Genomic DNA, 26,190 nt, shown 5'->3' on the forward strand with positions numbered 1-26,190 from the left:
GTCCAAGTGAAAACTGCTTTATTACAGCGCCTAGGGGTGGAAACAGTGCAGTGGGCGCTCTGGGTGGGGTACAGAGTTCATTACAGACACAAAGTGGAGCCGGTGGGGGCCGGGAGGGGGGCACGTGAGGCGAGCCGTGAGTGGATGGACCATTTCACCAGGAGGAGGGGAGCAGGGCCACGTGTTCTGTGGGTGGATAAATACGGGAGCGGATAAGTCTTAAATAAGTTGTCGTTCGTGGGGCTCACAAAGGATGGGAAGCCTGGTTCCTGGTGACCAGGGGGTCAGCAAGGTCCCAAGAGGGTGGGCTGTTCAGTCCTTAAGGTTTCCTGACGGATTCCTGAGCAAGAGCTGCATGGCAGCCTCCCAGGAGTTGTCCCAGGGCCAGGGCAGCACCGGGTCCCCAAGCTGGGGTAGCCCAGGACAGTGAAGCCACTGCCAGCACCAGATTCCAGGATGGCCTCGTGCCACTGCCCTGCCCACCTCTGGGTGACGCGGCTCAGCAGATCTGGGTGAGACCTGGTGCGGGCCAGGCTCGGAGCGGAGGAGGGGAGGCGCCGCACACGGTTAGCTTACTGTGGGGCACACTTATGTCCCGTGGGCTCAGGAGGGGACTTGCACCCATGCTAGATGTGCCAAAACCCAGCAGTGGCTGCACTGTGGGCGTGTGCCCCTAATGTGGGGTAGTGAGTCTCCCAACACTCAAGTATGTGTGTAGATATTCACGGGGCAGGGCCATTTGAATGTGGCCTGCGCTGCCCCAAGCTGGCGCCGGCCATTGGGCTGGTCGGCAGAAACATACAGTGTTAGTTTAGAGAATGTGATCCGAGACCAGGGACCTGCTGCCTGCTGTTTGCTCCTGTCACCTAGGGCGCTGTGTGGTAAGAGGTGACCCTTGGCCCCCACATGCCAAGCAGGGCGCTGCCCCATGCTGAGGGCTGGGGCGGGGTCCATGGGAATGAGGCACAGCACCTAGAGGCCAGGCTGAAAGCACCAACTTGGGGGAGGGGTCCCCAGCACCATCTTTAGAACTCACTGCTAGGTGGGGAGAAGCAGGGGACCAGACCAGACGGCCAGGCCAGTGGGAAACCCAATGCTCCGGCCTCCCCGATGGAACCAGAACAGGCTCGGCAAGCCCTGGCCAAGGCCACAGCCAGCATACGCATGCCAGCACCCCAAGGCTGCTGGAGTCGGGGAGACACCAGGAGCACCCACAGCAGCCGAGAGAACCTGCAAGGACACAGTGACAGGCAGGACCCTGGCTGCAAGTGCGGGACACACGCTCCTTCAGGGTGTGGGGCGAGGGCCAGCCCGGGGCCAGTGCCATGTTTGTGCATTCGAATAAATAAGGTTTCTATTCCCCTTGCTTTTCTTTCTTTTTAAGCTCACTGTGCATTATAGTCTAAAAATAAATGCAGTCAAGTCTATGAAATTTATAAATTTTCATCACATCTCTATAAAATACTGTCACATGTCAGCGTGACACTCTCCTATACATAAATATCAGGGCCGGCTGCAGGCCTACCCCATGTCACCCAGCCGGCCTGCCCCAGCCAAAAAGCAATGGAATACAAAAGTAACTGCACTTGTTACACGCGCCACTGCGCCGCCGGGGTCAAGCGCGAGCCTCCTCGAGCACCACTCAGAACAGCTTTGTGCTGCACAGGCCCCTTCTCACCACTGCTGGCCCACGCACGAGCCATGAGAAGGGCCCTCCAAGCAGCACCCACACGCCAACCCCGACGCCACAGGCAGGACCCTCAGCCAGCGATTCACAGTTGGACTGGCAGTGACGGCGCGGCGGCCGGTGGGCCCAGGCAGGAGCAGCGGCTCTAGAGGAGTGGCGCACTGGCCACTGGGAACAGGGCCTTCTCCGAGGGACTTTCTGACAGCCCTGCCAAGGGCTGGCACCTCTGCAGGGCACGGACAGGTGTCCGAGTACTGGCTTTGGCGTTGGTCAGCATCCGGGGCAGCACCATGAGGCGGAGGCAGGCGCGGGCCTGGCGGCCGTAGCACCGGGTTTGCGGTGGTGGGCGGCTCGGTGGGGCCCGCCCTGCGGCCCGAGTCTTTATATATAAAGTTCTCTCTTACATAGACATTTATACTTCTCAATAGGTTGCCTCTGACAACTCAGGTGGAATAAAATAAGTCAGAATTGTTTATACTTTTTAAAAAACGATAAATACTTTATCTAAAACTATTGACAGTACAGACTGGACCAGTCCCAGCACCTCCTGTGGTGTGCTGCCGATTCACAGTGGAGCTCCTCATCCTGCCCGTCTCCGCCGTCTGTCTGTCCTTCCTTCTGGGGTGGGAGCCTGGCAGCGCAAGCACCGAGCAGCAGGTGCTTGGTCCACACCGCCCTTGCATAGGTCGCGCAGGTGAGGTAGAAATCCTAGTTACCTGTGGGGACAGTGGTGAGAATGGCCTGTCAGCAGCGTGCACGGCGCAGCCCAGCACAGCCCGGGGGCTGGGACAGAGGTCTCCTGTGAACACACCCAGCGTAAAGCCACCTGCCTCTGCTGGCCAGGAAGGCAGGCCAGAGGCAGGTACTCCTGTGGGCAAACAGGGTGCTGGGCAACCAACTGCTCCCGCAGCAGACCCTGGCATTCCTCCAGCTCTACCGTGTGCCAAGGGGACACAGGATCGGGCTGCACCCACCCTACCTCTAGCACTTCTCAGGACAGAGCTCAGCCTGTTCCCCAGCCCCGGGCACTGACAGTCTCACTAGGAGTGCGTCATCACTCCATGGGCTGCCTCCGCGTCCTTGTGCACCGAGGGCAGGGCAGACCGTTAGCTCTGGTGGACACCCCTCAACTCCTCACCCAGCAGCACACCCTCGCCACACCATACACCAGCCTCCTTGGGTGACGGGGCTGGCTGCCTTGGGGTTTGTTTTTGTTTTGCAGTACCTGAGATGCAGCCCAGGGCCTTCAAACTGAGCCACATCCCTAGCCATTTTTATTTTGAGATGGTCTTGCTAAGTTGCCCAGGCTGAGTTCCAACTTACAGTCCTGCATCGCCACACCTGGTTATGGTCTTGGGTTTTAAAGCCCCAAGGCCCAGCCCTCTCTGACCAGGAGAAGACAGGGACCTCCTGGGGGCCATGAGGCCACCCGTGAACGCTTTCTTCCACTTCTACTGCATGGCAGGCTCCAAGCGGTAGGGTAGCGGCCATGTTCCCTGGGGGGGGGTGGGGGGAGCCAGCACACACCTCCCCCCCCACACAGCCTGGGCCCGGCCCATCCAGGGCACAGAGCTCACACAGGCAGTCTGAGGGGCCTCATCTAGAGGTGAAAGGCCACCCCATCTTTGGACCTTGCTGTATGCCAGGGCCTCATGGGCCTTGGACTCTCCTAATACCCCATGGGCGACTCTGCAGCTCTGAGCGGGCAGCCTGGAGCAGTCCCTCCACGGCTGTGCCCACTATCTCCCAGGTGCCCTTTCCCAGGCTGGCGGGAAGAGCCAGGAGGGCATTGGCCCTGACCCTCCGCACTGGGGCTCTGCCCATAGCACCTCCTGCAGCTGCCCCACACCCAGGGGCCCCCTGCTCTGTGGACGGGGGCTACACAGCCTGTGACCATGAGGACAGGGCAGCCAGGGTCCTGACACACCTACCAAGTTCCCGGCAGGCCCTGTTCACATGACAGCGGCCTTCGTACCCCATCTCAGGTTGACCAGCCCCATCCTTCTGGCCACCACAGAGCAGAGGCCTGGCCCCAGGCCCCTGCAGGCCCTTCTCTGCGCAGAGCGGAATGGTTTGGTTTGGGAGCAAACCACCTTGTTTGGCTCTAGCCTTACCTTACAAAATACGAACTGCTAGCTAAGCAAGCTCTTTATCGGGGCTTAACCCCCGAAAGGTGCGCGGCATAAGGAGGCGGCATGCCAAGGGAAACCCACACAGCAGACGGCCCTGTGGCGCTGGCTTGTGGGACGGCGGGCGCAGCCTGCGCCAGGGCCAGCCGGGACAGGGGCTGGTGGTGCACCGTGAAGGAAGGGCGGGAGGCCTTGTGCGGGAGGGAGGCTAGCTTGACAGACAGAGAGGCGTTAGCAGGCTGTAGAGAGGCGGCAGAAGAAAGGGGTAAAAAAGCTTTGTTAGCTGGGATGGACGCTAGGTTCTGCAGAAGCACAGGCTCAGGGTTAGAGGCCAGCAGCGCAGGGGGAGGAGCCAAGGTGACATTAGGCGGAGGGGGCGCGTGGAGGATGCCCAGGTGCTGAGGAGGAAGCGGGGGAGGCGGAGGGGGCGGCCGCGTCTCGGCCGAGGCCGGGGCCTGAAAGGAAGAGGCCGAGGTGCTGGCCGCCGCCTGCAGTGGGCCCAGGCCCAGCGTGGCGCTGCTGCACACAGCCCCGCTGCCGACACTGGCTCCAAACGGGCGAGCAGAGGCGGAAGGCACCGCGTGGTTAGAGACACCTGCAACGGGAGAGAAAACTCAGCTTCAACAGGCGGGCATGGTCTGCACAGCCAAGAGAAGCACAGGCGCAGCTGTGAGCGAGGCAGAAGCAGCAAGCCGCAGCTCCAGGTCGCAGGTGGCACAAGCGGCAAGCAGCAGACACAGCAGTGGACACTTACCTGTGGCCAGGCCAGGCCCTGCCCCTCTGGGCCCACCTGCCCGCCCGCGCCCAGCCAGGACTGCTCGCCCCTGCTGTCTGCTGAGCTGGGGTGGCCGCCCTGAGAAAGGACTGCCCTAGCTATGTGCACTGAGGTCTTCTGAAAACAAGAAGGATGCGTTACGGCGGGAACCCAACGTGGGGTGGCCAGCTCCAGCCACACAGGAGCCCTGGTCTGCAGCACAGGGCTCTGCCTGCAGAAAGGACCCACAAGGCAGCCCATGATAAAACCAGCGCTCCTAGGAGGAGGCGCAGCCTGCTGGGAAGCAGAGCCCTGCCCTGGGGAAGCCAGGCTCAAGAAGACCCGCCTTGCTTACCTCCAACGGTTCCGCCAGCCACCCCAGAGGGGAAGCTGCCCATCGCGTGTGAGTTGGTCAGGCGGGTGGCAGCAGATGATACATGCACCAGGCCAGCGGCAGCCGGCACAGAGCTGAAAAGGGACTGCAGCACGGAAGAGCCGGCTACTGCACCCAGGTTGGCTTGCAGGGACACTGGGCCGAGGGAGAACTGCGGTCCAGGGGTGAAGGCGCCCAGGAAGGGGCGGTGTGCCTGGGCTGATGGGGCTGCACTGCTTGCAGAAGACACTGCTGGGGTGAGGCTGGGGCCACCCAGGAGGCCCCCGGGGGGCACAGCAGCCGCAGAGATGAAGAGGTTGTGGCCATTCTTGAAGTCGAGCTCTCGGTCCCGGGCCTTGCTGGCCCTGCTGCCATGTGGCAGGGCAGTCTTGTCTGTGGGCCCACAAAGGGGCAGGCCTGGCTCGCCTGGCTCCTTGCCTGGGCCACCTTCACCTTTCAGGCCTCCTAGGCCCTCCAGCTGCCTCTTATTCAGGAAGGGGTTGGCTTCTGGGGGGCCCTCCTTGCCCCGCTGTGAGGGGAAGCTCAGTGGGGCACTCAGGCCAGCTGCCTCGGGGCCCTTGTGGGCAAGGGAAGCACCATCGTTGAAGCCATGTAAACTGAGGTCCGCAGCCAGGCCTCCACTGAAGGTCAGGCCATTGGGAGGGTTGGCACCAGGGCTGAGCCCATCGGTGCCCGACAGCGCCCCAGAAAAGCTTTTCCTAGGGTGGGTGGTGAGCTTGGTGTCGACTGCTGTGGGCTCCTCCAGGGCCGGCCGGAATGAGAACAAGGAGTTCTGGCCCAGGGCAGAGCTGGCCTGCAGAGGGCTGTCCGCGGACTTGGCCAGGCTGATGTCGGAGATGGGTGAGAAGGTGGACTTCCACTTGCTGCTGTTAACTGGCTCACTTGAGGGTGTCGGCTTCCTTCCCGCCAAGCTGCCACCTGACAGGGATTTAAAGCAGAGGCCATGAGGCCACTGTGCCTGCTGCTAAATACAGGACACTTGGACCAGGCACACTCAACACGAATGTGGCAGCTACCAGGACAGGATGAAGGCAGGCAGCGTACAGGATCTGTGAGCGGAGGGAGGAGCTGTCCCAGCACAGAGGCTCTGAGGCCCAACCCACAGGACACCACAGCCTTGGGCCACGCAGAAGCCAGGGGTGTCAAGCCCAGGATACGCCTTTCTGGGGAGGCAGGCAGGCACGAGAAAGAGTGGTCCGACTCAGCCAGGAATGAGGTGGAACCCAAAAGGTCACTGCACAGCCTGATCTCACACTGCACCCCAGGAACAGCTGTTCACAGAGCCACCAAGACCATCTGGGGGGCCTGGCCCATGTCACCAGGCCTGGGCTCAGGTAAGGGCAACAGCAGGCAGCACCTGCCACTCACCATTTTCCAAGGTTTTCGGGGGAGATCTGCTTTCCAAGGAAATGGTTGCAATTTTTCTCTCAATTCTGTGAAGGGAAAGAAAAAAACTGTCCTTCAAGTCTGAAATCCAACTAGAAGGCTACAGAGTAGTCAGGCCTGGGAACACTCAACAGCTTGGGGAGAGGACAGACATACAGCTGACCCTCAAGACCCTCATGAGATCCCGGGAGGGGCCACCCTGGCACACACTCCAGACCCTCTGCCAGGAACCGGGCCCTGGCAGGTACACATGGGTGTGGTTTCTCAACCCATGGAGAAACATGACGGTCCAGAGCAGAGCAGCCTCTGCTTCAGCGTTCTGACCAGAGGGCCTGGTGCAGCGCAGTGTTCGCCATCTCTGACATACACACCTCAGTGACCACCACCCACCCGCAACTGCAGGAGAATTCCCACAGGCCAGGCACCCCTCGGGCAGGTGTTCCCAGCACCCAATCAAAATGCCCCAGGGCACACTTTACAGAATCCATGTCTGTAAAGGGAGAGGAGCAAAAGCAAGTAACTCAGGAGGCCCAAGGCACAAACAGCAAGGGAAAAACCAGACCCAAAGGGCTTCATCCACTAGAAGGGGCCCAGCACAGTAGGGGGCACACGCAGAAGGCAGCTAAGACTTGCAGGTCACGTCCGACAGGAGCTTGCGTCCCGGCGTGTGAAAAATGCTCACAACGACTGGGTGCAAAGCAAGCAGCGCACAGAAAGAACGCAGCCGCTGTACAGACAGGGACAGATGTTCACAGCAGCCACCCAAAGAGCCACTGTGTACATGTGGGGGCACCAGACAGGCGGACACAGGACAAGGAAAGGGGAAAGGCAAGCTAGCAGAAGAGCAGAGCCTCAAGGGCACAGCGCCTGTGGGAGTGAACCACAGCACAGCCGCAGGAGTCTTGGTGGGACGTGCACTGACGACTCCCCACAAGGAGGATCCTGCAGGGACCCTGCAATCCCACACAGGGCAGTGAGCAGAAAGAAATGGGATTTGTAAACGAAGACCTGCACACAAATGCTCACAGTGACACGGTTCACTAGAAAGTAAAAACAGAAACAACCCAAGTGCAGGGAAGGACGACGAACGGATACACACAGCAAGCGCCACCCCATGCCGCGACACCACTTTGCCAGGAAGAGGAACGAGGCTGTGACACTCGCCATAGCACAGACAGACCTTGAGGGTGCTGTGCTCAGTAAGAGACGCCAGACACAGAGGACGCACAGCATGGGCTCCTCTGTGGAAATGCCCAGGACAGGCGAGCCCCGAGACAGGAAGTGGACTCGTGGGTGCCAGGGAACATATTAAACAATTCTTCATGAGCAGACACAGCGGGAGAGGTGTGCTGATACAAGTCTGAAACTCCTTTTTTTATGAGATGGGGTTTGGCCTTGAACTCCTACACTCAGTGACCCTCTCGCCTTGGGCGGGTGACTCTCAGCCGGGTTCTCAGGCTCCGTTTCTTCCCTTTCTTGCTGGGGCCCAGACCCCTGCCCTGCCGGCTCGCACCCAGACCCTCCTGAGCCTCAGGAAACAGTGCTGGACCAGCTGGCGGGCTGCCAGACTCAGGCCCCAAGCACACGCAAGGGGTGGCCGGGCAGTGCTCAGCCCAGGCGTTGGATGGAAGCTCTGTGCCTGGCTGTTCAGGAGCCCTCTCAGACTGGCACCGGTCAGCAGCACCTGTCCCTCCCTGCCACGTGAACCCAGACAGGCCACGACCTGACGGAGGCCTCCCGCCCACCCGCTCGCTCACCGGGCACTGCTGGGCTCGTCTTCAGAGCCCGGCTCCTCATCTGAGGTCAGCGGGGAGTAGTGCGCCCCATTGGTCTGGCCCAGGGGCCGCTCCTTTTTCAGCACGGGGGGCTGGTCATGGTCCTGGTAGGGGATGGGAGAGCTCTTCAGGGAGTTCTCTGGGGACGAGATGGCCGTGATCTCCAGCGGCTGGTTGATGTTACTGACCTGAGGGGGCAGAGGCGGCAGATGCACTCAAAGACCAATCCTGGATACAGGGACCCCAAAGCAAGACACCAAAGGGCTTTGCACGCTTTCTGACCCCTGGTACCCCCCTAGCAGCTGGAGCCTGGCCAGAAGCTGGTGGGGTGCTGTTGTCAGCATGGCTATGGTCACTGTCACTGTCCAGGCACCATGTCCCCACCTGTTCTAGCCTCCCTCAGTTACACAGACTCGGGCCTACCTGAGCCTGAGCCTGGCCAGCCAGGCTGGGCCTCCCAGATACCCCAGGGTACTGCCCCTTGGGCCCTGCAGCACCAGCCCATCCTTACCATGGAGCTGAGGTTGAGAGGGGACCCTGAGGACTGGGTGAAGAGACCGGCGACAGTGGGCAGGGCTCGCCGCTTGGGAGACACGCCTGTGCTTAGACTGGGGGTCCCAGCTGACATGCGCTTCCTCCGGCCACGCTTGCGGCTGTCCTGCCCATGGCTGGACCCACAGTCCCCACGGGCACCTGGGGCCAGGGGACTGTGCTTGGTGGAGGGTGACTGCTTGGCACCGCCTGCACCAGCAGAGATGGTGAACACGATTCTCCTCTTGGCATCGCTCTCTGGGTCTGAGAAGCTGGGATCGGTGGGTAGGTCACCCTTGCCTGTGTCGGGGAGCAGGCCCTGGGCGGCCCCCACAAGCCGGGGACTGGCAGAAAGCTGGTGGGCAGGAGAGGCAGGTCCCGAGTTCCGAGGCTGTGCCAGCAGAGGTGGGTGCTGTGGGGTAGCGCTTCGTGACCCCACAGTGGCGAAGAGGCTCCCTGAGCCAGAGCACTCGTCAAAGGCAGCTGGCTCAGCTCCAGGCACCAGGGGTGCCGGGCTGCCAGCCAGGGCCCCGCTGATGGCCACGGAGCCAGCATAGGAGAAGCCTGCAGAAAGGATACGGGGGTCTCAGGGAGTGGCAGGGGATGAAGGGATGCTGAATCCCAGCTTAGGAGGGCCCGGGAGAATGTAAGGGAAGATGGACCTAGGAAATGGCCTCCGGCATGGTCCTGGTGGATGCTGGGGCAATCTTCAACATAGAAGGAAGGTGCTGGGCCACCTGGGACCCCTTGGAAGAAAGGACAGGGACCTGCCCTATGTCACCTAGCCCTGGGACCTGCCGCCAATGACAAGCTGGCCTTCAGCCCTGACTGCCAGAGCCCCGGCCTTCAATAGTCACTCCTCCTGGCCATCAGAGTGGCCTGTGCCTTCGTCTCAGTGAGACGCCGCCTCTGGAGCTGCTTCTGGGCAGGCCCTGGTTCAGGCCTCACCCAAGCCACAGAGGACAGACATGCCTGCACAGGGGTTGGGACTACAGCCAGAGGAGTAGGAAGCTCCAGCCAGCCATATGCAGCCACAATGCATCGTGCGACAGGAGGCGGTGGCTGAAGGCCGAGCCTGTCCACGGCAGTGACCCACCCACTGCTGGCCCTTTCAGGCACCCCAAACCAAGAAGCTTCCAAAGCCCAGGATAAAACATCCTCCTGCCTGACTCACTCAAAGCCTCACCCCAGCAGCTAGAGAACAGCCCCGGGTGGCAGGTGCTGCGCAGAACGGAGCCATCTGGCTTCCAAGGTGTCCCCAGCAACATCATGACCGCAGCCAGGCCCTTCTCCAAGTGCCAGGCGGGAGGATGGGAGGCTGTGTGGGAGACCCTAAGCAGGATCTGCACTTGATGGTTGCCTTCTGCACATTATCTGCCATTCCTGGAAAAGCAGCTGCCAGGGCTGGCAACAACCACCCAAGGGGTGGCCCATCATCGCTTCAATAAATATATCTGTACTGAAGTGAAGTCTTACCCCATCATTCACATGTAGTCTCTGGATGTTTTTTCTTCTTTTTGACACACTGTTTCCCTATGCAGTTCAGACTGGCCTTGAGCTCACTTTGTAGCCCAGGCTGGTCTCAAACTCGAAACAATCCTCCTGCCTCAGCCTCCTGTGTGTTCGGATTACAGGCATGCACCACCAAACCCAGGAGGATGCTTTGAATTATAACAAAACCCAAGTGAGGCAGCTCCCTGGCCATCGCAGGAGGGCTTCTGAGGCCTATGTCATCACAATAGACCTGTTGAGAGCAGAGTCCCGCTGAACACCAGGTAGCCCCGACACCCACAGGGGTTTACTGAGCTACTTCCCACACCCTAGCAAACCCCTACTTTCTGGACAACCCACTTTCAGGTCTCCTCCTATCTCTCAGTAAATTTTCCTACTCTTAAAAAAAAAAAAACCTAGCTGGGTGTGGTCGCTCATGGTACTTGGCAGACTGAAGTAAGAGAGTTGATGAGAGTTCAAGACAGTCTGAACTACATAGCAAGATCCTGTCTCACAAAAACAAAAAACAAAAACCAAACACAACAACAAAAAAAGAAACCCCCATGTTCTGGCAAGGAAGGTGACAAGGACAGCAGCTGACAGGCACAGCGGCTATGTTACCCAGAAAAAAAATCTAGCCAGAGGCTGCTCATTTACAAAGCCTCCCAGGGTTCAGCATGCTGCCAACCCCGGCTCAGACTGTGCTGCCAGGGCACAACCAATACGACCTCGACCAGCAGCCCTGGAGCCTGCAGACCTTGCTCTGAGATCCCCATCCATTCTGGCCTTTATCGAACTCATGACCTCGAGCTTGCCAGGCAAGCACTGTGCCGCTGAGCTATATTCCTGGCCCATGGCTTTTTTCAAAAACAGTACTAAAAACAGGACTTGGATGCTCTACTGAGTTATACTAATCCTGGCATTTTTTTCCTCTCTTCAGACAGGGTCTTGCTAAGTTGACCAGGCTTGTGACCCACCTGCCTCAGCCTCCACAGTGCTGGGATTGCAGGGGTGAGCTACCCTGCCTGGTACCTCCTAAATTCTTTGAAGTATAGTGGCTGCAGCCAAAGGCCTGGGTAAGTTGTCCCTGGCGGGAACAGTGTTCAGGCTGTGAGCAGGTCTTTGGGGTGGGGCGGCGGTTACCTGCAGATGCCAGGGCCAGGCTCCGGTTTCCTGAGGCACTGCTCCCGGCACTGTGGGCACTAGCACCGATCTGTTTTTCAAGTGTGGACGAAGAGTCTCGGGGCTGCGGCCCAGGGCTGGGGGTGCTCCTCTGCGAGAGAAACCCATAGCGGGTCAGCGGGCTGGGGCAGGATTTCAGGCAGGGGACTCTATTCCACCCGCTCACGCCACCTTTCACCAGAAACAGACTGGGGGTGAGAACAGACAACATGCTGCGGTTAAGCCTGGACTCCGCCCGCCCTACTGGCCAGGGAGCAGCAGCGCTCTTGAAATTGCATGGCTTGCGACTTAACAAAAAGGAACCAGGTCATGCCCAACATGAAATGCCCATCCTGCCCCCATCTGCCCACAGCAGCCCGGTCCATGGCTCACCACCCTCTCGGCGCGGCTGGGCAGGACCACACTGGCCAGGGGAATGCTGACAGGGAGCTTATTGGGCTGCACGGTGCTGAGTGGGATGCTGATGGGCAGGCTGGTGATGGTCTCCCCATGGCTGCTGTACATCCGTTCCTTCCCAGCCTGCACAGACGCGGATGCAGATACAGACCATCTGCTATGGGCCAGCAGACCTTGCCCTGCATGCGTGAACTGCCTTCCCTACACACCTCTGGGAAGCAGTATTGGACATCTCCAGGCCTAAGGGCCCCACACTGCTCCCCCACACTGCCCCTCCTCCTGCCTGGCTGGCCCTCTGGCCATGCTGTGTGATGTCCTGGCCTCCCAGGGCCCCTACAGCACCTTTTACCACCTCCCCGCTAGGCCCCCATGGCAGATGCCCTGGGCAACAGCCTTCTAAACTGGCCCCAGCATGGTATCAGGTTGAGGGCCAGCCTGGCAACGCCTGCTTCTGGAACCTCGACCACAGGACCTGCCTGGGTCCCCTGCCCTGTCATCGATATCTCCACTCATCCCTGGGTCCCCAAATAGCTCCACACATCCTCCAGGCTAAACTGTGCCCCTAATGGATCCCTAAAGTTACCCCGGATGAACACTTCTTGTAGCACCTCCCAAACCTCGGGAGCCTGTCCTGCCCAGCACTCAGCTTGGGGGACACTGGGGGCACGGACAGGACAGGGCAGTGCCTCACCTTCTCACTGTTCTTCTCCCCTACTGTGGGGGCAGCCCCAGGCGAGGTGGGCCTTGGGTCCTGAGGACTCAGCTTCATGCTGTTGGACAGACCAGGGCTCTGGTAGGGAAGGCTGTTCTCCTTGGCGTGCTCGGCTCTGTAACAGGAAGCTGAGTCACTCTTGGGAGCCCTCGAAAACCTCCAAACCTCTTCCAAACAAATGTGGGCCTGCTGAGACCCCAAGAAGCCCTGGGTGGTACTCACCTCGGATGTGGCTCACTTGCTGCTGCCTTGGCAGACCCGCTATGGTCCTGACTCAGGTGCCGGCGCAGCACGATCTTGGCCGGCGACAGCCTGGTGTAATCTGGCAAGGCCAGACCCGACAGCTTCTCCAGCCGAGGCCGGCCACTGTGGCTGGGGGTGCAGGGCACGACCTCCTGGTCCAAAGGGGAGGCCAGGTACTGCGGAGTGTTCTGCTTGGATGAGGGTCGGCTCAGTGCGCTGCAGAGCTCATAGCTGGCAGTGTGGCCATTCATGGAGAGCTCAGGGCTCATGCTGCTGAAGGGAGGCAGGGAGAACTTGGTACAGTCCAGCTCAAGGTGCAGCCTGCTGGCAGCCTCGGCCTCCAGCTCTCGGCCCAGGGCACCCTTCCCACGCAGGTGCAGGGACAGGGCATCGTCAGGAGGCACACAGGACTTGAGCTGTAAGAGCTCCTGCTGCCGCTGGCTCTTCTCCAGCTCCACGATGCTGATCTGCGGGGTAGGAGGTGTCAGTCAGATCGCCAGGTGGAGGGGTGGCCACACTGCCCAGGGTGCCCCACAGGCCCCATCCTCCATCCACAAATGACAGGAGGGACCGTCCCGAGGAAGGAACCAAAGGTGACCACATGGGAGCTGCTGGAGTACCCATCACTTATGCAGGGTGAAAAAGTCCAAGCTGCCCCTGTCTAAGCTTCGAATGTTCTCGTAAGCACAGCAGCACAGCCCTACAATCTGGATACCTGGCAGGCTAAGGCAGGAGAACTCCAACTGCAGATTCAAAGCCAGCCTCGTGTAACTTACTGAGACCCTAACTCAACACTGATTTTGTCGTTGTTGTTCTGTGTATTTGTTTGTTTGAGGCAGGGTCTCACCATACAGCCCAGGGTGGGCTAGAACTCACACCAATCCTCTTGCCTCAGCTTCCTAAGTGCTGGGATTACAGGCATAAACAACCAAGCTTGAAAAAGAGCTGGGGCTGGACCTCAGTAGTACAGTGTTTGCCTATTTTGTCCTGAATTTAATCCCCAGCACCACAAAAAAGAAAAAGTCAGAAACTATGTGAAAAGTTCTCTTCTAGCCCAAAATATAGAAACAGCCCTCATTTGGTCACTAAAACACATTTTTTTCTTTTAGATGGAAACTCATACTGTTTTCAAGCTAGACTCAGACTCCTGAGCTTAGCTGTGTGAGATGGCATGCACTTATCATCCCAGCACTCTGGGAGGCTAAAGCAGAAGGCTCACAAGTTCCCAGCCCAATCTGAACAAATGAGTAAGACTCTCTCTCAAATAAAAACATAAAGGGCTGGGGACGTCACTCAGTATGGAACTCCTGTGTTCCATCCCCAGCACTGTAAAAGAAAGGAGTAAGGGGCTCAAGTAATCCTCCTGCCTCAGCCTCCCAGAGCATTGGAATTACAGGCATGTGTCACCACACCTGGCTCTGGCTACTTGTTATTAATAAGGCACCTTCTGCTGAGCTGGTGTGGACACCAAGGTCCACAGGGGATATATGGCACCAGGATGCAGCAGGGCAACACGTCAGGGAACCTTCAAAAGATAGTAAAACAACTTTTGGTCACATGTCATTAAGGAAATAGCCTTAAAAGTCTCTGGGCCAGGTGTGGTAGCACACAACTATATCCCAGCAGTCTTGGCAGGATAAGGCAAGAAGATGATAAGTTTAAACCCAGCTTAGGCAACATAATGGCTTAGTGAGACCCTGTCTCAAAATGAGAAAGGGCTGGGGATGCTGCTCAGTGCAAAGTCTTTGGGTTCAGTCCCTAGTACTGCCCCCCCAAAAAAGTCTGATACAAAGACCCACATCCCAGAGTTGTTCTGCAGTGCATCATCTGAAAGAACCCAAAGGACCCACTGACAGGGAAGCTGTAAGTCACTCCACACACCACACGCTGGACACGGCCTGCTGAAGGGGCCTTTAGGCTCTTTAGTGCAAAGCTGCACGTCTTGCCCCTACAGCGTCAACCATGCAAGTAGCTGCAGGAAGGTGTGGAGGGGGAAGCACACCATGGCCTTGTGCTCCTCCTCCGCTTTTCCTGCCTTGCTGAATACACTTCCCTCCTCATCAGAAAGTATCAGCTGAGTTTTGAACGAACAAGTCCTGCCAGTGACCTTTCCACAAGCTCTTTACTCAGCGGCAGCCAGATCTGAGGTTCATGATGGAGCCCGAAGACTCCAGGGTTGCTCAAAGAGTGATAGTGACCTGGTCTGGAGTCAGAGCCCCAGTCACCCTCCGGACTCCAGGGCCCACCTGCAGCTCCAGGCAGTGCCGCTGCTTCTCAGAGATCTGGCTCCGCAGTGCCTGCTTCTCCTTGCGCAGGTTCTCCAGGGACAGCGTGGACCAGTCCAGCTTAAGTTCCTCGCAGCGCGCCCGGAGCTGTGGGCACAGGGATGGGCTTTCAGTGGGGCCTGACCAGACGCACAGAGCAGACTGGGATGGCAGGGCTCCCCAGGCCGGTGCCGGGGGCTAGCTGGAGGCAGCTTAACTCGATCCTCCCATCCCAGGGAAGGGTTGCACCTAGAAACCTGCACCAGAGCCTTACTGGGCAGGGACCTTCTGGCTACCTGTGCCAGAGGACTGCATAGCTGAGCCAGGAACTGTGGGGACAGGCTTCCACCAGTGTGAGGCCCAGGACAGTGCAGGAGTGCTCCCCAAGGTTGTGGAAAGCCCTGCCCACGGTGGGGACACGCACCAGCTGCAGGCTCTGGCTGCGCAGCTCTCTGTTGTCCTTCTCCAGCTGCTCCGACTGCTCCCGAAGCTGCTGGTTGTGGGCTGAGATCTCCTTCTGGGCTTGGATCAGGTCATTGTAGGTTAGTGCCTTCACACCCAGCTGGGGATGCAGGGAACGCAACAGCATGAGTGAAGCTCAGAGGTCACAGGGACAAACCGCATGGGGACAACCCGAGGGGCCCAAGCATGTCTTTCCAGAGGGGAAGGGTGAAACTCTCCCCTAGGTGACAGAGAGGAGCAGACAGGTGGGACCACAGAGGCGAGCAGAGGGAGCCCCAAGGATGCAGCCAGAGCCACCCCAGTCCTGCACCCTATGTCCCAAGGAATTCGGTGAGGAGGGTACTTTGGGAAAGATGGCAGCCAATGGAGAGGGGTTGGGGGGATGACGGAGGATCCATCCGCTGGGCCTCGCCCACCCCCAAGGGCTAGGTTCAGAGCTTGGTTGGGAAAGGGTTTCAGGGTGGCCAGCTCAGCTTCTGGGCCACTACCTCATCCAATTTCTGCTGGAAGAGCCTGCGGATCTCCTCCTTCTGGGCCTGGCAGTGTCCGAAGAGCTGTTGCGCCGTACCCAGCAACTGTGCATTCCGCTCCTGCAGGCGGGAGGGGCAGGTGACACAGGGACCAGTACAGGGTAACAGACCCTGAGCCAGCGGGGACGCAGCCGCACGCACCTTCTCCTGGTCCAGCAGCTGCTGCAGGTTGGCCTTGTACTGCGGCGTCTTTGTGTATGCCAGGAACTGCAGGTACTGGATCTTGAAGGACTCTAGAGACAAAACGAAGTGGCTATGGGAGCAGACACGCAGGACACAGCCTTCAGGCAAGCTCACCCAAGGGAGAGGTGGGAGGTGTGTCAGACACAGACATGGGGCTCCTGGTCAGCCTTGAGAGATGACCTCAGGCTGTGTGTAGTGCCCACACAGTGCATGATGGTTCCCTGGGACCCAGGCAGCGTCCCCTGGAGCAGGGACTCTGGACAGTGGAGTGCTGAGCAGCATCCCTGACTTCTACTTGCCCCTCTGCCAGGAACACCCTAGATATGACAACCACACATGTGGTAGACATCACCAGGTGATACCCAGTCTCAGATGCCCAAACTGAGCCTCTGCCAACCTGCCTGATGGGCCTGATCCCACCCCCACGACCCCTCAGGGGGCTCAGCACAGGGTCACCAGGAGCCCCCAGCCTGACCGGTGAGGTGTGAGCCACGGCCCATAGAACCCAGCATCCATTCTGGAACCTTGCAGGCCCTGGGCCAAGGTCTCAGCTGGCACCCTCTGGGCAAGGCTCACCTAGCAGCTTCTGCAGTGCGGGTGGGGTGGGCGCCACCAGCAGCGGGTTGGGGCCATGCCGTGGCACACTCGGAGGTAGCTGGTAGAAGGGGCTGTGAGGGGACTGGTATGCATCTGTGGGCAAAAGCAACATCCCTATGTCAGCCTGCCCCGCCCTTCAGCCTACAAATCGTGGTAGGCAACACTGTGGCTTTATAAACGTGAGGCTCGCTGAGTCCAGAGAGCCCACTAAATACCACATCCTGTGGTCCTGACCACCAGGCAACTGCCCCGCCCCCTGCAACTGTTGAATCCATGACCTCAGAAACCTCTGCTACACTTTTTTTTTTCCCCTAGTACTGAGGATTAAAACCAGGGCCTTCACACTGAACTACACCCCTAATATCGCCAACCTTTATTTTGAGAGAAGTCTTGCTAAGTTGTCCAGGTTGGGCTTGAACATGTGATCCTCCTTCCTCAGCCTCCCAGAAGTCCTGGGATGATGGGTATGCACCTGTATGCTCCGCCCTGCCTTGTTTTACACAAGACTCTCCCTGGCAAGGAGGTGAGGACCAAGCCCCACACTGTGCTGAGAACCCAGGAGGCCTGGCACAGGACACAGAGGCCATCCTGATGGCCTCTGCTCCTCCCACTCCCCTGACAAGGGTGGACTCAAGGTGCAGCTCCCTATGTGCATGTCTGGGGACCGAGACACCGTGCCCAGGTGAATACGTAAGGCCAGGCATGGCATGGGGTGGGCCCGAGGCTGCTCACCCTGGGGTGAGGAGGACGCCGTCTGGGACACGGTCTGGGCATGAAGGAGATCCAGTGCAATTTGGTTCTTCTTGGGCTTGCGCTCAGGGTTCGCAGTGTTCATTTTCTTGGGGCGCCCACGCTTCCGACCAGCCATCTTCCGCCCTTTCTTGTTCAGCTTCTTCTTCCGGGCCTTGGAGGGCGACGGCTTTTTGACTGCGGTCACCCCGGTCTTCTCTTCCTCAGCACCAGAGTCCTGGTGAACGGACAGTTAGGGCAACTGCAGGAAGGGCGAGTGGGTGGGCCCCATGCACCCAGTGAGCAGCAAAGTGGGGGCAGCGCAGCCTGCAGGACTCAAGTCCCATCCCTGACGACCCAGTCATGTGTGGGCGGGCCTCACCATGGGGGCCTCGGCGGGGCCAGCCGCCTTGCTCTCGGGGACCTTAGTTGGGGTGGTCGCATTGCTCTTGTTCTCTCGCTGCTGCCGGCGCCGAGCGGCCTCCTGTTCCTCCTGGGAGGAGAGTCAGACAAGTGCCCTGATGACCCCAGCGTGCCTGCATTAACTCCTCTACCCAGACACACATGAGGAAACAGGCACAGAGCCTGAGTGGCAGCCCCCACAGGAACATTCACAGCTGTGCAGAGGGACACAAGCCAGGGCCGCTGACTGTGACCAGGGAAAAATGGAAGGGCCTCCAGAACTAGCCAGATGGAGGAAATGCCACAGGCAGAGGAGAGGTCCAGCAGTGCTGCCCTGCAACAGGGAGGCCTGGGCCCCCGTGGGCAGAGTGGGCCCAACAATGTCCCCTGAGAGTCACTGGGGACTATGGCCGCACCCTGGACACAGGCTGCAGGCTGGCAGGGAGCTGGGCCAGTGCACTTCCACCACCTAGCCCCACCTGTCCAGGGAACAAGGGAAAGGCTAGAGACAGCCATCTCCTCACTGATCCCCAACTCTACAGAGAAAGGCCGCGGGGATGGACATGCACTCGACACTGGGGCAGTTCACCAGGTAGCCAAGGCCGGAAAAGCGGCATGAGGCGGACTACAGATCAGCATTCGGTGCAACAGGGATGGGCAGACCAGGCCGGCAGGGCCCCCTCTACTCTGAGGGAGGGCGCAGTGGGCATCTCCCAGGACATTCGGACAGAGCCTGTGGGGCCGCACACAGCAGAGCACCGGAGAAAGGCTGGGCTCTCAGACCACCACCCCATCCCAGCTGCTTAGCACCTTCAGACTTTCCATGTTCCTGAACCATGGAAAAAAACCAGACTTACCCTGAGTTTTGGGTTTTTCAGACTAGAAAAATAATTTTCAAGCTAGAAAGAAAAGAAAAACATGCTTATTAAAAGTAAGTCGCAGACTCTGACAAAATAAAGGGGATACCGCGGACAAATGTGTCTGTAAGGCGCACCCACACCTGGGGATCAAGCGTACCAACAGCCACCAGCACTGGGGACCTGGGAATGATATGGCCCCTTAACCACCAGGGTAGGCAGGCATCAATCCTCACCTCCCAATGACAGCTGGGGACATGTTCCAGGGACACAGCCTCCCCTTGCAGAAACATCAGCCCACCCCAGGACTCCTGCTCACATCACATGGCCACGGTGGCCAGCAGCAGAGGTGGTAGCTCAGCTTGCAGCCTGCCCAGCTGCCCCATGTCACTCACAGCCGGCGGTCTCCATCCCAGAACGGACACAAACCCAGAATGGACTCCCCAGATTGGACACAAACCCAGGCTGTGGCAGGTGACAGGCTCAGGTTGGGCCACATGGTTAGCAGTACCACACACCCTGCATAGGGCAGGCAGCAGGGAAGTCCATGAGGTGGGGGGTCAGGCAGGTCATAGGCCAGCAAGGCCCTGTCAGGGGACGTGGGAAGACAGCCCCAGCCCCAGGGCTCCATCTCACACAGAGAGCTGGGAGTAGGTAGTGGAGGAGGAGACAGGCCGCCCTACACACTGCAGGTCTCTGGGTGACAAGGGCAAACCCATCACCACCCCACATCATTCAGGAAAACACGAACCCACCAGAGCCCAGAGTTACCAAGTGGCCTTGACCCAGGCCTTGTGCCACTCCACAGGGAGGAAGCAGAGGGGAAGAGCAGCCTGGGGACAAGGCAGGGGTGGGAACACCTTAGGGTCAGGGAAACATCTCGGATACTCACTATGGTTCGGTCAATAGTGTGCAGGTAGTAGGACACCGGCTTCCCCGTCCACGACACGGAGCCCTTCAGGGGTGACAGCTCCACCACACGCATGATGGTGCCGATGTCTAGGGGTGAGGTAGGGTGGGGGGACAGAGACAGACAGGTCAGGGCCTCTACTGTGCCCTTAGCTGCCAGGACCTGACCCCCAGAGGTATGTGCACAGTACCCCAAAGGCCCTTCCAGCCAAGTAGACAGACTCTAGCTATGGCCCCAGCCCTCAAGTGGTCCATGGCGTCCCTAGGCTTGACCCAGTCACTGGGCCACAGAGGCAGAACAGCACGAAGAGGGTGGGGCTTGTCAGGAGAGGAGGCATGCCCAACTAAGGAGAAAGGCCCACCAAGTGACCGGGAGACATTCAGACTGTAGCCATGAAGACACCAGTGATTACACAGGCAGCTCTCAAGAAGTACAGCGCAGGTCACCAACAAGGAGCCTACGGTGCCCACAGCTAGAGCCAGCAAGGTGCTGGAGGGGATCGCCCTGCCCCACAGCTTCCGTAACTCAAGGCCTTTCCTTCTCCACCACCTCCGCTCAGAGAAGGTCTCACCCAGGTGATCCTGCCTTTGCGAAGCACAAGGGGGGATGATTAGGGACACTTGTGGCTGTCATGATGGGGAGGGCTGGCACACAGCAGGCAGAAGCCAGGGATGCCACCTGGCACCCTGCAGTGCTTAGGATGCCCACCCCGGAGAATGACCGGGCCCAGTGGGAGCCCTGCCAAGGGGGGCACCCTATCTTAATTCAAGTCAGTAGTTTAGAGTGACCAAGATCATTAACCTAGTAACACAAGAGCTTATTACCACTCAAGTTTCTGCTGTTTATTCTGAAGTTCAGAGGCGCAAAGGGCTTTGAGGATACAATTCTCCCACCTGAAACACAAAAACCGATTACTGCTATTCACGGGGTAAAGGGACACACACCAACACAACTGAGAGCCATGGAACTTAGAATGTGGCAAAAGGTTACAAAAGCAGAAATGAGTGTTCTAAACAAACAACAGGGCCTCACTCCTGTCTATTTTCTTGTAAGTGAAGAAAACTACCCCTTAACTGTCAAGTGTAAACCTATCCTACACATAACTCTCTTTAAAAATGTTCTGGCTGGGGATATAGCTCAGAGTCTGCCTGGCAAGCACAAGGTCCTGAGTTTGACTCCGATACCAACAAAAGAAAAAAAAAAAAACGTTCTCAAACCAGGTGTGGTGATGCCCACCTGTGTACTCCCAGCACTCAGGGAGACTAAGGCAGGGGGACTAAAAGTTTATGCACAGGCAAAACAACTATAGTGATTTAAGGAGGCCCCTTCTCAAAATAAAAAGTAACAAATACTCAAAATAAAAAGTAACAAATAGGGCTGGGGATGTAGCTTAGTGTAAAGGCCCTAGGATCCACGCCCAGTCTAGCAAAATAAACAAACAAACAGGGATGTTCTCCCTTCTCATCAAATCTCACTGGTGCCAACCTCTGGCCCCACAGCTGAAGGAAGGAGAACAGACTCACAGAGCCACCTTCGCAGCCAGCAACAACCTCGCTGTGCGGCATGTGGCTACACCAATGCTTGGGAAAAGGGTCACCAAGGGCCTTGGGACCACCACATGGTGGAGGAAGACAGAGCCACAAAGGAGTGAGGGCACCACCACCGATGGACACACACACACACACGCACACACACAAAGCTGGGCACAGGCGCAGGCCTGTAGTCCAGCACGCAAGATGCGAAGGCAGGAGAATCACCAGCCCGGGAATGGTGAGAGTTCAAAGCCAGCCTGGGATATACAGCCAGGACCTTGTCCCAAAACACAAACACCAACCAACCAAACAATAGTAGAAGAGCAGGCCAGGGGGTGCTGAGAAGGGCCCTCCGGGCAGTCAGCGAAGGGCAGGCTGCATGTGAATGTTTCCATTCAAAACCAGACCTGAGAGCCAAAAAGAGTGACCTGCACATAACCAGAAAAAAATCCATTCTCCCAAATGACTCTCACACACAGTAGTCTAACTGCACTGTTAGTTTAACAAATTCTAAGGACAAAAGGACAAGAAACCTTGCATTTCATGAAGTTTACTATTAAACATGGCTATTACTACCTGAAACTGTGAGGCTATTTTACACAGAAAAAAATCATACACACTAGATGCATACTAAAAATGGACACACTAAATATTTATTCAATACATACATACTAATGCTTTCAGGAAGCAAACTTTTTATTTATTTTTGTGGTGCTGGGGACCGAACACAGGTCCTTGTGCACGTAAGGCAAGAACCCTACCACTGAGCCACATCCCCAGCTCTGCCTTTTATCATAAGAATAAAGAAAAACAAATTAAAAATTCAGAAAGAGTCATAGTTGGTGGAAAAAGCCTATAATCCCAGCACTCAGAAGGCTGAGGCAGAGGCATGAGGACTGCCTTGAGTCCAAGGCCAGACTGGGCTTGATAGTGAATTCAAGGCCAGCTGCGTTACAAAGTGAGACCTTGCCTCAAAAAAAAGGTAGAGAATGGAGGCCAAGGCAGGAAGGCTGCAAGTTTAAGCTGAGCCTACACAACCTAGTGAGCTAGCAAGACCCCATCTCAAAATTTAAAAAAACAAAAAACAAAAAAAAAAGAGCTAGGGATGTAACTCAGTGTGAAGGCCATGGGTCCCATCCCCAGTACTACAGGGGAAAAATTTTTTTTAAAGTCAAAAGATAAAAAAAAGTCAAAAGAAGTCCAAAAACATGCAACCACTTAGCTCCATGCACACACTCACCCACACCACAAGACTCTTGCCCGCTAGTGCAAGAGGGCTCAGCTGGGGCAGCACAGGGTCAGGCCCGGATCCTTGCTGAGGCAGGGAAGGAACGAGCCTCACAGACAACAAGCAGGGCATATCTGGCATTATCTGAGCTCCACAGAGAGCAGGGACGGTGTCGTGGCCAGTTACCGCATGAGCTCGACACCTCACCTAGCAGAGGGGTGTGGCAAAAGCTGTGCACAGATTGCCCAGTGCACCATGGCAGCAATGGTCACCAGCCACCTCCCTTCTGCAGTGCCCCGTGTGATCCTGGCTCCCAGCAGGGTCAGCCAAGGTGAGGGAGACCTTCTGAGGGCAAGGCTGGAAAGACGGGGCACCTACTACCGCAGAGGAGCGTGGCCTTCCTGCCCCGCCATGGCACCCAAGCTTGGCTCTCCTGACAAGCAAGTATCCTAGCGCCCAGGAACCAGAGAGTGACAGGCTGAAGCACAAGGAGAGAGAAGACAAGGAGGTCAACGACCTCATAACACAGCCTGATGCACAAACTGACATCATTAAGACAAGGCTATCGGGGCTGGGGATTTAGCTCAGAGGCACAGCGCCTGCTTGGCAAGCGCAAGGTCGTGAGTTCGATTCCTGGTACTGGGGAAAAAAAAAAAAAAAAAAAGAAAGAAAGAAAGAAATCAAGTCATTAAAAAAAAAAGACAAGGCTATCAGGGCTGGGGTACGGTGCAGTGGTGAAAACCCGTCCTGCATATGCAAGGCCCTGTAATCCATCCCAAGCACAAAAAGGAAAAAAAACAAAAACACAAACTAAAAACAGAGGGCATATGAGAGAGCAAGTCACAGCAGCATCCACACATGAACGCTGTCAGGAAAGCTGGGGGGATAGGGCCCTAAGAGCCACCCTTGGGACAGTTGAAAATGGAAAGCAAACCATGGCCTGTACAGGAGTCACTGTTCCTTCTGAGGTGACAACAGTGCCCAAAGGAGGCGTCCTGGTCCTCAGGAGGGACCTAGGGATTACTCAGGTGGAGCGTGGTACCTGCAGCTTGTGATTCTAAAGTAATCCAGGAGCAGCCTCCACCTCAGTTCCACACACACACGCAGGGCCCTGCGCACATGGAGACACGCACGCCACGCTAACGGTACTGCTCGGGTAGCTGGGGACTTGCTTTACATTGCCTGTCTGACATTTTTACATTTGCTTCCTGGCTTGAGGGAAGGGAAGCAGCCTGGTGGAAGGGCAACTCGGCAAGACCTGGCCCCCCACAACACACATCTCAGCCTAGGCCAGGAGAGCCAAGGAACTGTAGGCTGCAGGAGAAGCACTGCCCCAAGCTCACACTAGAAACAGCTACAGCCCAAGGCCTGCAGGTGGGCAGGCAACTGTCAAGGTCACACCAGCCATGGGCTTGCCTGACCTCCAGGAGAAGAGGAACTCTGAGGTAGGGGCTCAGGTAGAAAAGCCACCTCACCACCTGAGAAAGCGGCAGCTTGCAGGCCACGGCCTAGGTACAGGGGATTTGAATACATAAGCAGTAGAACCCAGGTCAGGGTCTCAGAACACAACAGGAATGAGGTCCCCCTGCTCTGCATCCTGCAGACACAGGCCCTGGGTAGATGGGGCTGCATTACCTTCTTTCATGTTTGCAAATCGCTCCTTCAGCTGGTGATCCACCTCAGGACCAAAGGCAAAGTTATTCACAAATATAACACTGCAAAACAATGTTCCAGTTGAGTAAAACCAAAGCTCCACGTAACGCGAGTGCAGAGTCCCAGCGTGGACAACAGGCTGCCGCCGCCACTGCCAGGCACTGCCCACACCCATCCCAGGAACTCATCTGTGGGACCCAGGGCCACAGGGCGATGCCAGCTGGACCCTTCTGGAGGGGTCAGGATTTGAACCATGACAGTGTGAAACCCACAGCACTTGGAGACATCCCCTGGCAGCCCAGGAAAGGCAGAGAGCAGTCACCAAGGACCAGACAAGCACAGCGAGCACAGCAACACTGCAAATGGCAGCTGCCCGGAGACCAAGCAGGCGCTCAGGGAAGAGCAGGGATGTGGCAAAGCTTTAAGCCCCAAAAGAAGGGCACCAGGACCCTCTGTAAAGCCTGTGACAGGACAGTTGAGGACACTACACAGGACCAGCACTTGAGGCCCTGGCCACCCACTGCCCCACACAGGGCCTACGCATGGGCAGGTTGTCAGAAGCCACAAGTGGGGCTGGCACTCACAGGAGAGTGTGTATGGCAGAGACCTGGATGGCCAGTGCCAGCCAGGGTCCCAGCCCACGAGCAGCACAGCCCCGCAGCCATACCTCGTGTTGGCAATCCGCTCTCTCCACTCTTCTGACAGAAAGTCACCCCGTTCCAGCTGAGAAAGAAAACACAGGGACACTTACTACCTCGACCTTGCCCTGTGGCCACTTTGGAAGAACATGAGATGAGCAGAGTCATGAGGGTAGGGAGACTGTGAAAAGCCAGGCCGACAGGAGAGGGCAGCCTCGCTGCAGCAGGGCAGGTGGCCAGGCTGGCCTGGGGGGACGTGGTCACAATGCGCCAAAGAACACCCACAAGTCCCGGATGGGATTCCCATGCGGCCCCTTACAGAGCTCCCCACAGAGGGCGGCCTGTATCCTCAGGAACAGCACAGTGTGGGCTGTGTGAAATCCCCAACCAGGCGTGAGCATCCCCATCCTCGGTCACTGCCCACCACCACCATGTGGGCAGATGCGGAGGGACTGTACCAGTGGCTGAGGGGGTCCCCACCCATCACACCCTCCAGCATGAGTCCACACAGCCTCGTGCCTGGAAGCAGTGCCTCCAGCAAGCCCTGCTAGAGGCCCGCCCCTCTCCCCAAGCTGTCCAGGGACCACCAGTCAGGCTCCTGAGACGAGTCCAAAGCCTGTGCGTGCAGAGGGCCACAGAACCAAATCCCTGGTGCTGGGTCTCAGCATGAGTGATGCCCTGAGAGAGGGTTCTGCAAGCCCTGCATGGTCTCCCACCTGCCCCCGTGTGCCACTTCACACGGCTGGCTCTGCCCTGGGTCCTGCTGCTGTAAAAACCACCTCAGCCAGGCCACCAGCACATGCTTGTGATACCAACACTCTAGGAGGCTGAGGCAGGACTGAGAGCTCAAGGCCAGTCTGGGGCACCTAGTGAGACCCTGTCTGAAAACGAAAGGCTGAGATGTGGCTCAGTGGCAGAGCACCCACCTAGCATGCATGAAGCTCTGGGTCGCAGCTTTAGCAACACAAAAAAATCAAAAATACCCAACACAATCTCTGGGACAGCTGTGTACTGAGTTCTCTGATACCAGCTCCCTCCTCTGCAGCTCCCTATCCAGGGCATACCTCCCCTAGCACCCACCCAGGAAGTATCTTCCACACCCTGCACACCCCAGCGAGGTTCCTGGCTCCCCTGGCTCTGTCACTGGGGCCAAGGACTCACACTCATGACTGGGTGCAAAGGCAGGAGGGGAAAGCCAGGTGGCAGAATGCCCAGCAGGCACAGGCAGTGACACTCTCAGCTCTGTCCTGCACAGTCCTCCCCGGAGCACCTCGAGCAGTCTGCAGGGCAGGCGAGGGCCTCGGCAACAGGAAGGCCAGGCCTGTTCGACGCCCCACTTCAGTGAGGAGACTGTGGAGGCTCCACTCCACCCAGGAATGCCGGAAACACGGCCACAGCAACAAGTGACGGCCACATGCAGCCTCTGTGGCATAGTCATCCTGCAAGCACCCACAGCAGCCAACACACTGGCTGGACATAGCAGAACCCAGAGATCCTACCTCACTGTCTCTTTCATTTGTTTGTC

The 26,190-nt window shown here is 57.8% G+C and overlaps 1 protein-coding gene across 5 annotated transcripts in view; it reads right to left on the reverse strand.

The window, feature by feature from the left end:
• Position 1: 1 nt before the first annotated feature.
• Positions 2 to 26,190, reverse strand: part of Dot1l (DOT1-like histone H3K79 methyltransferase) — a 50,756-nt gene continuing 24,567 nt past the window's right edge. For 3 of the 5 annotated variants that reach the window (XM_005405917.2, XM_013505205.1, XM_013505207.1), the window contains 22 exons: positions 24,695 to 24,750; positions 24,010 to 24,089; positions 20,439 to 20,507; positions 19,597 to 19,703; positions 18,705 to 18,746; positions 17,828 to 17,938; positions 17,449 to 17,683; positions 16,696 to 16,809; positions 16,078 to 16,169; positions 15,895 to 15,996; positions 15,369 to 15,506; positions 14,927 to 15,052; positions 12,660 to 13,147; positions 12,417 to 12,552; positions 11,702 to 11,848; positions 11,291 to 11,420; positions 8,637 to 9,220; positions 8,108 to 8,313; positions 6,333 to 6,397; positions 4,926 to 5,882; positions 3,802 to 4,411; positions 2 to 2,403 (listed from right to left, as the gene is read on the reverse strand). In XM_005405917.2, the coding sequence (XP_005405974.1) occupies positions 3,837 to 4,411; positions 4,926 to 5,882; positions 6,333 to 6,397; positions 8,108 to 8,313; positions 8,637 to 9,220; positions 11,291 to 11,420; positions 11,702 to 11,848; positions 12,417 to 12,552; positions 12,660 to 13,147; positions 14,927 to 15,052; positions 15,369 to 15,506; positions 15,895 to 15,996; positions 16,078 to 16,169; positions 16,696 to 16,809; positions 17,449 to 17,683; positions 17,828 to 17,938; positions 18,705 to 18,746; positions 19,597 to 19,703; positions 20,439 to 20,507; positions 24,010 to 24,089; positions 24,695 to 24,750 (4,560 nt within the window). In that variant the 3' untranslated portion in view covers positions 2 to 2,403; positions 3,802 to 3,836. The remainder of the gene's footprint in view (positions 2,404 to 3,801; positions 4,412 to 4,925; positions 5,883 to 6,332; positions 6,398 to 8,107; positions 8,314 to 8,636; positions 9,221 to 11,290; positions 11,421 to 11,701; positions 11,849 to 12,416; positions 12,553 to 12,659; positions 13,148 to 14,926; positions 15,053 to 15,368; positions 15,507 to 15,894; positions 15,997 to 16,077; positions 16,170 to 16,695; positions 16,810 to 17,448; positions 17,684 to 17,827; positions 17,939 to 18,704; positions 18,747 to 19,596; positions 19,704 to 20,438; positions 20,508 to 24,009; positions 24,090 to 24,694; positions 24,751 to 26,190) is intronic. The other 2 variants (XM_013505206.1, XM_013505208.1) reach the window with 2 other exon arrangements.

The sequence above is a fragment of the Chinchilla lanigera genome, unplaced genomic scaffold (genome assembly GCF_000276665.1).
Source record: "Chinchilla lanigera isolate Chin_1 unplaced genomic scaffold, ChiLan1.0 scaffold00094, whole genome shotgun sequence".
NCBI classification, from domain to species: domain Eukaryota; kingdom Metazoa; phylum Chordata; class Mammalia; order Rodentia; family Chinchillidae; genus Chinchilla; species Chinchilla lanigera.